Source organism: Phialemonium atrogriseum, assembly GCF_030411735.1.
Source record: "Phialemonium atrogriseum strain 8032-3 unplaced genomic scaffold QBC33scaffold_2, whole genome shotgun sequence".
NCBI classification, from domain to species: Eukaryota; Fungi; Ascomycota; class Sordariomycetes; order Cephalothecales; family Cephalothecaceae; genus Phialemonium; species Phialemonium atrogriseum.
The window spans coordinates 887,947-899,249 of NW_026848139.1; the positions used below are offsets into that span (position 1 = coordinate 887,947).

At 53.2% G+C, this 11,303-nt stretch overlaps 4 protein-coding genes across 4 annotated transcripts; 1 reads left to right on the top strand and 3 right to left on the bottom strand.

The window, feature by feature from the left end:
• Positions 1 to 794: 794 nt before the first annotated feature.
• Positions 795 to 2,098, bottom strand: QBC33DRAFT_575535 (putative 3-hydroxyisobutyrate dehydrogenase; the record flags this gene model as incomplete). Its single annotated transcript, XM_060430838.1, has 3 exons — positions 795 to 1,529; positions 1,760 to 1,933; positions 1,991 to 2,098. The coding sequence occupies 3 exons, from the start codon at positions 2,096 to 2,098 to the stop codon at positions 795 to 797; spliced, it is 1,017 nt and encodes a 338-aa protein (XP_060287790.1).
• Positions 2,099 to 2,661: 563 nt separating this feature from the next.
• Positions 2,662 to 4,897, bottom strand: QBC33DRAFT_524087 (putative transcription factor protein). Its single transcript, XM_060426700.1, has 3 exons — positions 4,484 to 4,897; positions 3,204 to 4,413; positions 2,662 to 3,133 (listed from the first exon to the last, which is right to left on the bottom strand). Exons 1-3 carry the CDS (start codon positions 4,545 to 4,547, stop codon positions 3,100 to 3,102), a joined length of 1,308 nt encoding a protein of 435 aa, XP_060287791.1. The 5' UTR covers positions 4,548 to 4,897; the 3' UTR covers positions 2,662 to 3,099.
• A 473-nt stretch (positions 4,898 to 5,370) lies between these two features.
• Positions 5,371 to 7,960, top strand: QBC33DRAFT_524091 (immunoglobulin E-set). Its single transcript, XM_060426701.1, has 4 exons — positions 5,371 to 5,803; positions 6,997 to 7,319; positions 7,379 to 7,427; positions 7,485 to 7,960. Exons 1-4 carry the CDS (start codon positions 5,713 to 5,715, stop codon positions 7,613 to 7,615), a joined length of 594 nt encoding a protein of 197 aa, XP_060287792.1. The 5' UTR covers positions 5,371 to 5,712; the 3' UTR covers positions 7,616 to 7,960.
• On the bottom strand, positions 7,896 to 9,708 carry QBC33DRAFT_524096 (putative serine/threonine protein phosphatase). The gene is made up of 4 exons (XM_060426702.1): positions 9,410 to 9,708; positions 9,016 to 9,249; positions 8,684 to 8,938; positions 7,896 to 8,594 (listed from the first exon to the last, which is right to left on the bottom strand). The coding sequence occupies exons 1-4, from the start codon at positions 9,423 to 9,425 to the stop codon at positions 8,137 to 8,139; spliced, it is 963 nt and encodes a 320-aa protein (XP_060287793.1). The 5' UTR covers positions 9,426 to 9,708; the 3' UTR covers positions 7,896 to 8,136.
• Between the last annotated feature and the right edge of the window lie 1,595 nt (positions 9,709 to 11,303).

Below are 11,303 nucleotides of genomic sequence, written 5' to 3' on the forward strand. Positions count from 1 at the left end.
AAACAACGGTCACACCAATAATGGGGAAGAGAAGGTGTGGGTGGGGGGGCCATTGTTAAAGTACCTACCTATTTTTCCTCGAGATCATGGAAGACCCGTTCGAATGAACTAAACTAAGACACGATATCTCTGCAATGGGAGGAGGTATCCACCTTGTTGGCGGCGAAGACGCCGTCAGGAAGGACCTAGTGGCCGGAAGCCCGGGGAGCCGAGCGGCGTCTATCCATCTGTAAAGATGCGATTGGTCAATTGGATGCGAGGGCCACGTGCTTGGTACCTATCGTGCTTGGTATACAAGGAGAACTCCTGTGGTCTCTCAACTGAGATAAAAGCAGCCAAGGGGAACACTCATATTATGTATATCAACCCTTCCCATCTGCAGTAGAGATAATGGCTAGGACGAAGCGGCGGGAAGCAAAACCAGGCTGCTGGGATTCAGGCTGGCATCCCTCCCTAATTCTCCATACGAGATTACCAGAAGGAAGGATTCCATAACCCCACAAATTGGCTTGGAAGGGCGGGATGCGGGGCAAGAATTGTCCCGAATCCAGCTCTAAATCATGTGTTGTTCCGAATGCAACGATGCAATCTAGGTTCGTGACGGGGGCTGCCTCTCTCTTACCGAGCGCTTGGCCTGCACAGAACATTGGATGTTTCCATGGACCATTCGAGACTCGAGAGAAATGAAATGCCTATGCTTATCGCCAGGCTAGTACATGCATACGTACAAACAAGGTAGGCAGGTGGGTGGTCAAAGGAGCTTGGATTTCTATTTGAAAATCGCTCCGTGTCGTCTACTCCTTCCCCCCTAGATATCTATACACGACACTGAAGTCCCTCCCTTTACACCTCTCGTCCGCCTCTGCCGTGTCGTACACCTCGTCCGCCTTCTCCGCCAAGTCCAGCCTCGCGCCGGCCTCCCGCGCCGCCATCATCGCGAGCCGCAGGTCCTTCTTCATCAGCCCGATGCCGAACCCACCGGCGTAGTCGCGGCTCGCGGGCGCCGTCTCCACTACCCCGGGGACCGGGTTGTTGACCTCACTGGGCCAGCACTTGCCCGTGCTGACGTTGATGATCCCCGCCAGCACCTTGGGGTCGAGCCCCCACCTGATGCCCAGGTTCATGGCCTCCGCCGTCGCGATGTTGTTGATCGCCAGCAGGTAGTTGTTCGCCAGCTTGGCCGACAGGCCCGTCCCCTGCGGCCCGCAGTGCAGCACGCGCTTGCCCATCCGGAGCAGTACCGGCTCGATCCGCGCGACCAGCGACTCGGGCGCCCCCAGCATGAACGTCAGCGTGCCCGCCGTGGCGCCCACCACGCCGCCCGACATGGGCGCGTCGACGAACGCGCCCTGCCCCGACGGCAGCACCTTCGACACCGACGCCGCGACTTCCCGCGAGGACGACGGGTCGATGGTCGAGCAGTCAATGAAGAGGCGGGGCTTCGGGCGGGCGGGAAGACCCGACTCCAGGATGGTCCCGTAGGCGCTCTTGACGTGCCGCGGCTCAGGGAGGCACGATATGATAGTGTCCTATTGCGGCCGCGTTTGTCAGTCAAAGTTCGAGATATCTCGAGATGTGTGTAGGACCGGACTGAACCAAATGGGGCAATTGTTTCTTCAGAGGATTGGCTTTGTATAATTTGGAATCATGGAAAGGCCGGCAATGCCGACCCCAACTTAGATCATCGATAGAACAAACTCATCATAAAAACAGTGCTGCCCCAGATGGAAGCGAAGATTGAGGTCATGAGGTCACTTACAGCGTCTCTCGCAGCCTCCGCTGCGTCATCGGCAAGCTTGACGGCTGCCCCTCCGGCTTGCGAACTTTTCATCTCCTGCGCGAGCTTCTCCATGGCTCCCTTGTTGAGATCGAAGAGATGGACGCTGTCGCTGGGGGACAGTTTGGCTTGCAGATTTCTCGCCATTTGGTAACCCTAGAATCATAGCTCAATTAGACAAGCTTCAAGAGACAGGTTAAAAAGTATACGCACCATCTGTCCTAGCCCGATGAAGGCATAGTTATCCAGCCGCTGCGGTGTTGTTGAGAACGCTCGCCTGTGAGGCTGGAGTTGCCTCCACAACCTGACATTGGTCTTCATCATGATCGTTCCGTTGATTATGAGGAGTGGAAATATTTGTCGACACCTGCGAAGACAGGGAGGACCGTTGCCATTGTTTGGAGAATGGTACCTGCATGAGTGGGAGGTCGAGGGGTACGGTTATCCGAAAAGCCGCCCATTGCCGGTCTTACCCATTGCTAGGTAACGCATGACCGGATAGCAAGGCTGGCGAGCTCCATTGTGGGTATTTGGTGCTTCATACTGAAGTTGTAGGCATCCTGTACAGGAGAACTCCTAGGAGATCGAGAAGAAAATGATGCATTCCAAACGCATCTTTTTTTCCGTTTCTTCCCTTTTTTTCTTCCTCGCACAATATTTGTTTCTCGGGAAATGAAAAGAAGACTGAGGAGAATTTCATTGCAACGGTTGGTGCGACGGCAAAAGGCGGTGAAGAGGCAATTTTGGCAGAATGTGTCTTGTCGTCCCAAGAAGGGGATAGCGCACCGTACTCGCCTAGGATTCCTGGGATTGAGAATTTTCTGCCAATTTTATCAAGCCCCTGTAACGCTGACTTTGTCGTTGGTGTCAAACCAGCCAGATCTCGGGAATGCTTTGCAAATAGTTTGTTCCAGTCTGGGTAGGCAGTTTGGAGATTACAAGCGGGTAGGTATATATTGTTATTCGTCCATTAAAAACACATATCTCGTCTGTCGAAAAGCCGACTCATCATCTAGGTGACGCCTTGGCCCTCGAAAACGTTGGATGAACTTCAAGACATTGGTCCGAGCCCGACTCGTCCCGGTTCAGGTGCAAACCCGATTCTTAAAAGTGCAAAAGTAGTAGCCTGGCTCAACCATCTCCTCCCGCTCCCCTCGAGGACGAGCCGGCCAGCCAAGCCACAGGGGGGTATGATAAAAGGGGGTATGATAAAGCAAACTAAATGGGACCATATCCCGACGTAGAAGTTCCAACTAGAGACTTCGCCATGAGGTAGCTCTACACCGGCCATCACTTCATATCTCCTATCACGGCTGGTCCTTTTAAAGTACGCTCATAACGTACGGGATCAAGGCACTATGCACGGGGTCAGCCACCATTCCTCAGACAAAGACGTTGGCCCGAGGCCGCAAACAATTGAACTTACCCAACAGCGACTGTCGCGCCAATGCCGATGAATGCTCTCTTCTTAATCCGCTCCTTCCTCAGGTCGGTTTCTGTCTTGACCTTCTTCGCCTTCGGTTGCTCGGTAGACAGCCCATCGGCGCTCTCCTTCTCGGCTTCCTCATCGGCCTCAACCTCATCTGCCTTGCGCTTGTTCTTTTTGGTACTTTCTGTAGGCGCGGCGATGGCTGACTCCGCCATGCTTTCGGTAGCCGCCTTGACCATCTCCTTGGCTTCGGCAATCATACGAGCCGCATCCTCGGCGGAGGGAAGTTCTCCGGTGAGAGGCACCTCCACCTCGACCTTGGTCTGAGTGACTTCCTCTCCATCCTCATCAACCTTGACATCCCGCTCCACGTCGACCTTCAACTTCGGTTCCTCCTCGACCGGCGCGAGCACAACCGCCGGCTCCTTCTCGATCGCCTCGACCTTGATGTCGCCCACAGTGGTCTCGGCGCTTGGCTCGGATGCTGTCTGGACGGTGGCTGCGGCAAGATACGGCTGATCGCCGTTGGTCAAGCTTGCCGAGACAGGCGCCTCGGTGGTCGAGGATGACTGCGACGCGGAGATTTTAGCACTCCTCTTTCGAGGGCTGGTCGTTCCACGTTTGGACCCCGTTGACTTCGTGGGACTAGCAGAGCGACGGGAGCGCACGGATCGGGACAGTGATGTCGGTGTGGGCGGCGCAATTAGGGGTCGGCCAGAGAAGAACTTGGGCGGAGTGGAAATCTTCTTCGGGGGGCTACCGTCGGACACCCCAGTAACGGTGATGTCTGCGGGATCAAGGAGAGCGCGGATCCACGGAGTAATATCATACTCCTCGGCCAGACCCAAAGCCTGCTCGGGAGAGATCCAGACATTGCCAGCCGTCTCTTCCGGACTCGTAGTCGGCAGAGACTTGATAAACTTGCGCTCTTCCTCCTCCTCCTCGGAAGTCGCCCACGGGAATGTGGCCTTGAACATGCCCGTGGCGGAGACGAACCCATCGCTGCTGCGGCGCATCAGGAAATAGCTGGTGGGGGTAGGAGCCTTGAAGACACCCGAGACAATCCCCTTGGGGAGGGGAGCTCGGAGGTGGGCATAATCGAAGACTCCTAGGCAGGTTGGATCAAGCTCGACATCCGGGATACCGGCAACCATGCGCGGAGTGAGCTGAGTCTGGCCCAGGCGACGGCGTGCGACAAGCTCGCTATCTGTTTAGGGCGCGTTAGAAACCGACACAATTCGGAAATGCGCGTGCAGAAGGGCAGGGGATTTGCTAACAGGCCGGGACATCCTCCATTATTAGAGGGTTGTATCGAGCGGGCAATTGCCTGCTGGGAGCCATTGTGGACTATGGCCCAGTGAACTCCGAGGAAATGGCTTGTTGGGAAGGCTTGCCGTTGTGGCCGGTCGCAAGGGATTGAGAGAGAAATCTTTGCGCGCGCGAGCTGCAACGGTGCAACGAAGGTGTGCAACCTGTCCACACAGCGAGCCCTCGGTCGCGAGATATAGGCACAGATGAAAAACAACTGAAGAACTGTGTGAAGTCACGAAGAAGAAAAATAAGACGGAGATGGGAAAACGCGGCTGAGGGCCAGACACGGGGAGCCGCGCAGATGGATTGATTGAGAGGAGAATTGAGAGGTTACTCGAAGTTCTGGGGTTCTGGGGGGAAGGAGGCTGGGCGGGTGCGACAGATGGCCCCTGCGCGGAGGGAAGGACAGCAGATCCCGTCGCAGCATCACCTCCATGTCACCTCGCACGGGCCACATACCAATAGGCTCGACCGAAAAATAGAGGGAGCAGCTGGGGGGGCCGGAACATGGGGGATCCCTCCTCGAGCGGAAGCTTATTCTTACGATAGCAAGCAAATTGATGACCTTTAGGTTGCGACATGGCAAGCTGCATCTCCGAAACCATGTTTTTCTTTCAGTACCAGCTAGGCTTCGGCTGGTAGGGGGGCTCTTTCAAACTCTCGTTTCTCTTGCTATTTTTATTTTACTTTATTTCCACTTCCTCGATTATTGTTACTCGGGGATTACCTAGGCACCTAGGTAAGTTTAAGGCTTTTTAGCTAAAGGCAAATAGGTAGGTGGATGACTAGGATCCACCAGCAAACCGCCAGCAAATCCATGGCTTTCAACTGCCTCCTGCTGTTGCTGTTGGGCAGCTGTTGTCTTACCGCTGGGCTGCTTTTGCCTCTTGTTTTATTATGCAGCCAGTTTTCATATTGTTCTGCATTGTCCAATCGTGCATGATCTAGCGGGCCCAGATGTCACAGCTGTGGACTGACAACCCCACCATAAGGTGGGAGCCCTGACAGACCGACAAATCGAGAAACAGTTAAATATCTGGGGTCCAACTCCATCGGTTACCCCTCCAAAACATCCCAGGACCGTGATAACTATCCAGGCCTGTTTATATGCTAGTATTGCGTCTTTAGTTGTCTCACTCGTTGCTGTGACAAGCATAGCAATCCGTTATTTGATACCCATTAAGTATTGCCCAACATGACCTCCCACGATGACACAATGCCCGATGAGACGACAGGCTACAAGCTCAACCAGCCCAAGCAGAGCTTGGCTGAATATCAAAACATGGGTAAGTTGCCTGAATGCTTATTGCCAGTGTTCCCAGCACCATAAACTGGGGTTTCCTATATCAGAATGCTATGACTTTTCTCTTTCTTCTCTAAAGTCCCTCACTTCGAAAGGGGGCATGGCATGCCAAGCCTCAGTCCTCACTGCCAAGTGGTGATGTTGACTCTGGCCTCACTTTTTGCCGCTTCTCCTCTCCCATTTCTATTTTTCTTTCACCAGGACATCAATCCCTTTCCTGCTTTCAGAATATCACCTGTCTTCTCTCAGTACATTCATTCCATATCTCCATGCCACAGGTACCAGAGAGGGAGGTCGCACTTTGCCTTATGTAGTACCGCACTCCTGTTGACCTGGCACTTTGCCCAAACTCACCTTCTTAAGCTTGCCCTCCTGTCTATAAATTTGAGGCGCACTGTGCTAGTTGACCTTACTCTCAATGAATCGACCTTACTATTCTTGTCTTGAACTTTGCTCCTGCTACCGGTCCAGTCTTCTCCCTACTGGTCTGTCGGCAGGTAGCTTGTACCAGTCCCGGCTTCTCACCTTCACATCTTTCTCCAGGTTGCATACTGCAGCAACGGTGAACAGACAACCCCATTTCTATGGCTAGCTGTGATAGGTAGTCCTCTTTCATCGTCTACCCATAGTCAACCTAATCGCACCTTCTATTCCTACCCCTATCACGTCGTTGCCGAGGGCAGTGAACGGCATCGCCCCTACCCCCTTGAACTGCGCCGATTCTTCATCGTCAATTTCAGTGTCCCACATCTTCACAAACTACACTCAAAATGAAATCGATCAAGAAGATGCTCTCCCGCCGCCGTGCGGACTCTGTACCTCTGCCGCCGGCGCCTCCACCAAGTATCCAGCCCACCCCTTTGGAGCCTTCCGGCAGCCAGGAGACTCTATCCCTGCTCCCCTACGAGACGGAATTATTCTGGCCAGATTCAGTGGGCCAGAACTCCATCAATGGCAGATCAGGACTCGGTGTATCCTGTGACAGGACGGACCCTACTTGCCGGCCTGCCACGCCGTATCCTGCAGATGCAATCCCAACTAGCGTTGGCATCCTGCCCATTTACCAGTGGAGTAATATCGATCGCCCTTTCGATTCTTTAGAATCTAGCCCCAACACAACCACAAGCAAGCTGCGGGCCCATTTTGGTCTACGGAGTGCTAACAAGGAAACCGCAGATGCCGGCGACGAATCACTCCAACGCTACAAGCAATCCCTCGGCCTCAGTGCTGGCAAGGACCTTTCCGACCCCAATGACTCCCGAGTCTGCATCATCCTGTCCCTCACCATGGAATCTCCCGGCCGCCCGCCTGTCACCATCGACTTGTCAACCCCGGGTAGCGAGGTGACTCTAAAGGACAAGCCGTTCAAGATCAAGGAGGGTGCAAAGTTCACCATGGTTGCTTCCTTCAAGGTCCAGCATGAGATTCTCAGTGGCCTGCACTATGTCCAGGTGGTGAAGCGCAAGGGCATCAGGGTCAGCAAGGATAGTGAGATGATTGTAGGTTCAACCAGCTTCCCTCCTATACCTTGGACAACTCTTGCTAATACTCATGATAGGGGAGCTATGCCCCAAACACCGACAAGCAGCCCATCTATTCGAAGAAGTGTAGGTCCCTGTCTGTGTCACTATAGTCTGGGCTCACATACTGACAATGTTGTACAGTCCAGGAGGAAGAGGCCCCAAGTGGCATGCTTGCCCGTGGCCACTACCATGCTCTGTCAAGCTTTGTCGACGACGACAAGAAGACCCACCTCTCCTTTGAATGGAGCTTTGACATTGCCAAGGACTGGTAGAGTGCCTGCAGCTGCTGTCGCTCTGACCATGCATCCAGGCATACGGCATCATTGGATCCGGCATGAGACATGATGGATTTTGACCCATGAGATACACCCCCCGTTTTTGCTGCGTTCTGCTTTTGCGATCACCCTCATGGTGGAAAGGTCCCGACATCGCTGGACTTTCGACAAGGCTGGAGAGGAAAGAAAAATAAACACCGGAAGACTATTACACCCATGACTCCCTAGGTGGTAGAGGCAGTTAGGAATCGAACACTAGCCAACGCGACCCTGCTTGCCATCTAACATTAATGTGTGATTGCTATTGTAAGATGCTACGTAGGGAGGCTATGCCATTTCTCGACACACAGTTGGGCACCTATGCATGGTGGCACTTTCTTTATACAACAGAGCTGCGATCCCTTCCACTATGGTGGTATAATACCCAACTCCGCTCTACCCTGGGAGGGTGGTCGGGCCACGCTAATCTGTGCACATAAAGCATTCCTCGTACGCGCCGTCTGGGAGCCTATACAAAGCTACAGGAAGTAATCCGGCAAGACCCCTCCGTCCACCGTCTTGTCCCCTACGGGCTGGGCATCCTTGTGCAGGTCGTTCTCCGGGGCGGCAGCAAACACGTTGAAGAACCGCTCCCCGGTATCGCTCACCTCCAACACGCTGGCCATATTCCCGCACCGGTAGCAGTAGTTGGGCGCGCTCCACACCGTGCTCAGCCGGTCGTCGTATAGCACCTGGAAGCCCTCCTGGCAAAGCTGGTGGGCTCGCAGGATGTGGTTCATGTTGTTCACGGCTAGGAATTTCTTAACCACCTGTGCGCCGAAGGTGTACCCTGCCCCGCGGGGCGAGAGACTAAACTCGTCACGCTCGGGGTCTGGGTCGGACCAGACGAGGTCGGCCATTGGGCCCTCGTGGGGGATCTCGCGGAAGCGGTCTATGATCTTGATCTGGTCGATCGAGTGGATGGAGGGTGATAGACCTGATCATGGGGTCTTGTTAGTGCTCCATGAGAGTGGCTGGAGTTTCGGCGGGGGGGGGGGGGTGTAGGGGAGGGGATAAGAAACCAACCTCCATGTACGCAGAAGATCTGGTCGTTAATGACAACACTCAAGGTGAGGAAGTCGAACATATCCGTAAAGTAATGCCAAACATTTGCGTTCCCATACTTGCGGGAACACTCGGTATAAAAGCCGTAAGATTGTGTCACACCTCGTGACTCGTGGTTCCCGCGTATCAAATGCACTCGGTTGGGGTATCTCAGCTTCAAACAAACAAGAAGGGAAATGGTCTCGACGCTGAACATCCCTCGATCAACGTAGTCGCCTGCATCGGGAAGGAAAAGCCCCTGTCAGCCTTGGTCGACTCGACATTATGCGAGAGAATGGCATGGAGGCTCTCACCTAGAAACAAGTAATTCGTATCCGGACACCAGCCGCCAATTTTGAAGATCTCAATGAGGTCGAAGAACTGCCCGTGTATATCCCCAACCACTGTGACGGGCGCCTGAACGTGGACCACATTGCTCTCCCGCATCAAGAGCTCCTTCGCCTTTGCGCATATTGCTTCGATGACCGATTCTGCGAGGAGCTCCTTCTTGTACAGGCGTGAAATGCATTCGTCGAGATCGACGGAGGCTGCAAGGGAGAGAAAGATCAGTTTGCTGTGATTCAGATGCTGATAGCACAAGCAATTTGATGCATATTGCATACATAGGTGGGGGAGTTGGAGGGGGAGACGTTTGTGGAACAGTGATGCAGCCAGGGTCGTAAGTAGAATAGACAGCATGGAACTCACCTGGAAGACCAGGCATGGTTTAGTGGTCAGTCTTATGGAGCTGACTCCAGTGGATCTGGCGAGGCGGTGTTGCTGCGGCAGTAGCTGCGCTTGTCCCAGGTCGAGGTTTGTCTGATGCCGTCTCGACAAGATGCGAACATATTCAAAGAGAAGCAGGAAGATTTACATCAGGAAATAGTCATGATGGACGGCACAGCTCACTCAGATTAGGCGACCATGGAATCGAGGGATCAAGAATGCTGTGGTTGACTGGTTGGAACAGCTGTATGGTGGCATTATGGCTGACGACAGCCTCAGTTTGAAGATTGCTAGCTTCTGGCCGCAGGAGCGCGTAGAATCCATGGCACCGACAAACTGCTGATCCACTACCGCCGCAATCGCAGTAAGCCACAAAGCCTTATCGATAAGATCGGTTCCCTGCTAGCGTAATTAGGTAGGGTCACGTGCTTGTTGGGATATCTGGGCTCCAACGAGGCACCATCTCTTGAGAAAAAACAACCATTTGTCTTATTACACAGGTACTTGGAAATCACTTGGTGAGTATCAACTGTGCTTTCCCGTCTCCCATGTCTTTATCTCACTAGGAGCTGAATGAGATGCCTCAAATTTCTTGCTTGATTCAAGTCAATTCCGTCTCCGTAGATGTACCAGCTCGAGGTCATCATATCTGTTCGCTCATAACTCCCGAGATTCTCTTTTCCTCTTTCGACCATCCATTTCAGATGGAGTTCTGGGTCATCTAATTGCCGATTTCTTTTGGGTTTCTTTTCTAGTGTTAGCTGTTGAGGGCAAGATGCCTATTGCATCTCCAGCGGAATGGCCTTGCTGCCAGTTATTGTCGGATTGCCTGCTCTCGGGCTCATTTTCTAGGCTCATTTCTGGGCTTATTTACAGGCTCGTTTCTGTCCTCTTCAAGGCTCATACTGGGCTGGGGACCATCGTCTAGGTCTTAGTTCAAATGTATTCCTCCAAACTCCATCCTGATAGTTGGCCAACCATGGCATCACATATCCATGGGGAGCGTCGCTTCCCTTTTGCTTGTTGATTGATATTCGGGAGGCTCGGCAACATATATCTGCACAGGGGAGTGTTGTTAAGCCGTGAGACCTGCCTACCTATTTTATATCAACTTTTCTCGAGACTGCCTCTGGATGCCATCTGCAAAGGCACGTACGCGCAGTGTCCCTGCCAGTGTCACCATAAATATCACGTGTCGATCTCTCCTCCAATCATCTCCTCTGAATCAGCCCTGGCTCAGCCACGAGGACCTCAGACCTCCCATCTTCGACCACCCAAATGGCAGATCAAATATCATACCTGCAACTTCATTAACATATCACACCCCATAGCTCTTCATTGCTTGGGATTTTGTCGCATGTGTTACTGTGTTCTTGATGTCTTCCTGTCCATCATCACCAACTAGGTTTGTGGCGGGGGAACTTCAAAGAGGCTGGACTTACTTGCCTCGATCCACCAGTTGGAAGCTCCCTGGGTTTCACTGACACTTCCACTCCACATATTCCCGTATACCACTGCGCATTTGCGATGCTCTTTAAGATATTCCACCCTTTCATCGAAGGACACAATCAGTTGGTGGGTCCCTTGCAACCGAGGAGGGACAGAGCATGAACTGCGGGGATTGACAATCCAAGGCGGCGCTTTTGCACACCGATACTCGATCCTCGAGACAACTTCCACTAACCGCCCGTATCTCATCACTTCTCACTTTTTGGGCTGTCACTCACTCCATCACATCTACTCTTCTTACGCTGCATACCTAGTCGGCTCGTCATGGCTGCTCCTGGTCAGTCAGCTACTCAAAAGGAGCCAGTCTGTTACAACTGTGGCGGACAAGGTCATTGGGTGGTTGCATGTCCGGAACCAACCCGTGATG

Excerpts from the sequence above, each read along its gene's own strand:
- QBC33DRAFT_524087 (XM_060426700.1), bottom strand. The coding sequence starts at position 4,547 with ATGGCTCCCAGCAGGCAATTGCCCGCTCGATACAACCCTCTAATAATG. Across the intron at positions 4,414-4,483 it reads AATGGAGGATGTCCCGGCCT|ATAGCGAGCTTGTCGCACGC; the intron begins GTTAGCAAATCC and ends CGCCCTAAACAG. Across the intron at positions 3,134-3,203 it reads GGCGCGACAGTCGCTGTTGG|TGCCTTGATCCCGTACGTTA; the intron begins GTAAGTTCAATT and ends CCCCGTGCATAG.
- QBC33DRAFT_524091 (XM_060426701.1), top strand. The coding sequence starts at position 5,713 with ATGACCTCCCACGATGACACAATGCCCGATGAGACGACAGGCTACAAG. Across the intron at positions 7,320-7,378 it reads GCAAGGATAGTGAGATGATT|GGGAGCTATGCCCCAAACAC; the intron begins GTAGGTTCAACC and ends TACTCATGATAG. Across the intron at positions 7,428-7,484 it reads GCCCATCTATTCGAAGAAGT|TCCAGGAGGAAGAGGCCCCA; the intron begins GTAGGTCCCTGT and ends AATGTTGTACAG.
- QBC33DRAFT_524096 (XM_060426702.1), bottom strand. Across the intron at positions 8,939-9,015 it reads TACGAATTACTTGTTTCTAG|GCGACTACGTTGATCGAGGG; the intron begins GTGAGAGCCTCC and ends TTCCCGATGCAG. Across the intron at positions 8,595-8,683 it reads GATCTTCTGCGTACATGGAG|GTCTATCACCCTCCATCCAC; the intron begins GTTGGTTTCTTA and ends CCCCATGATCAG.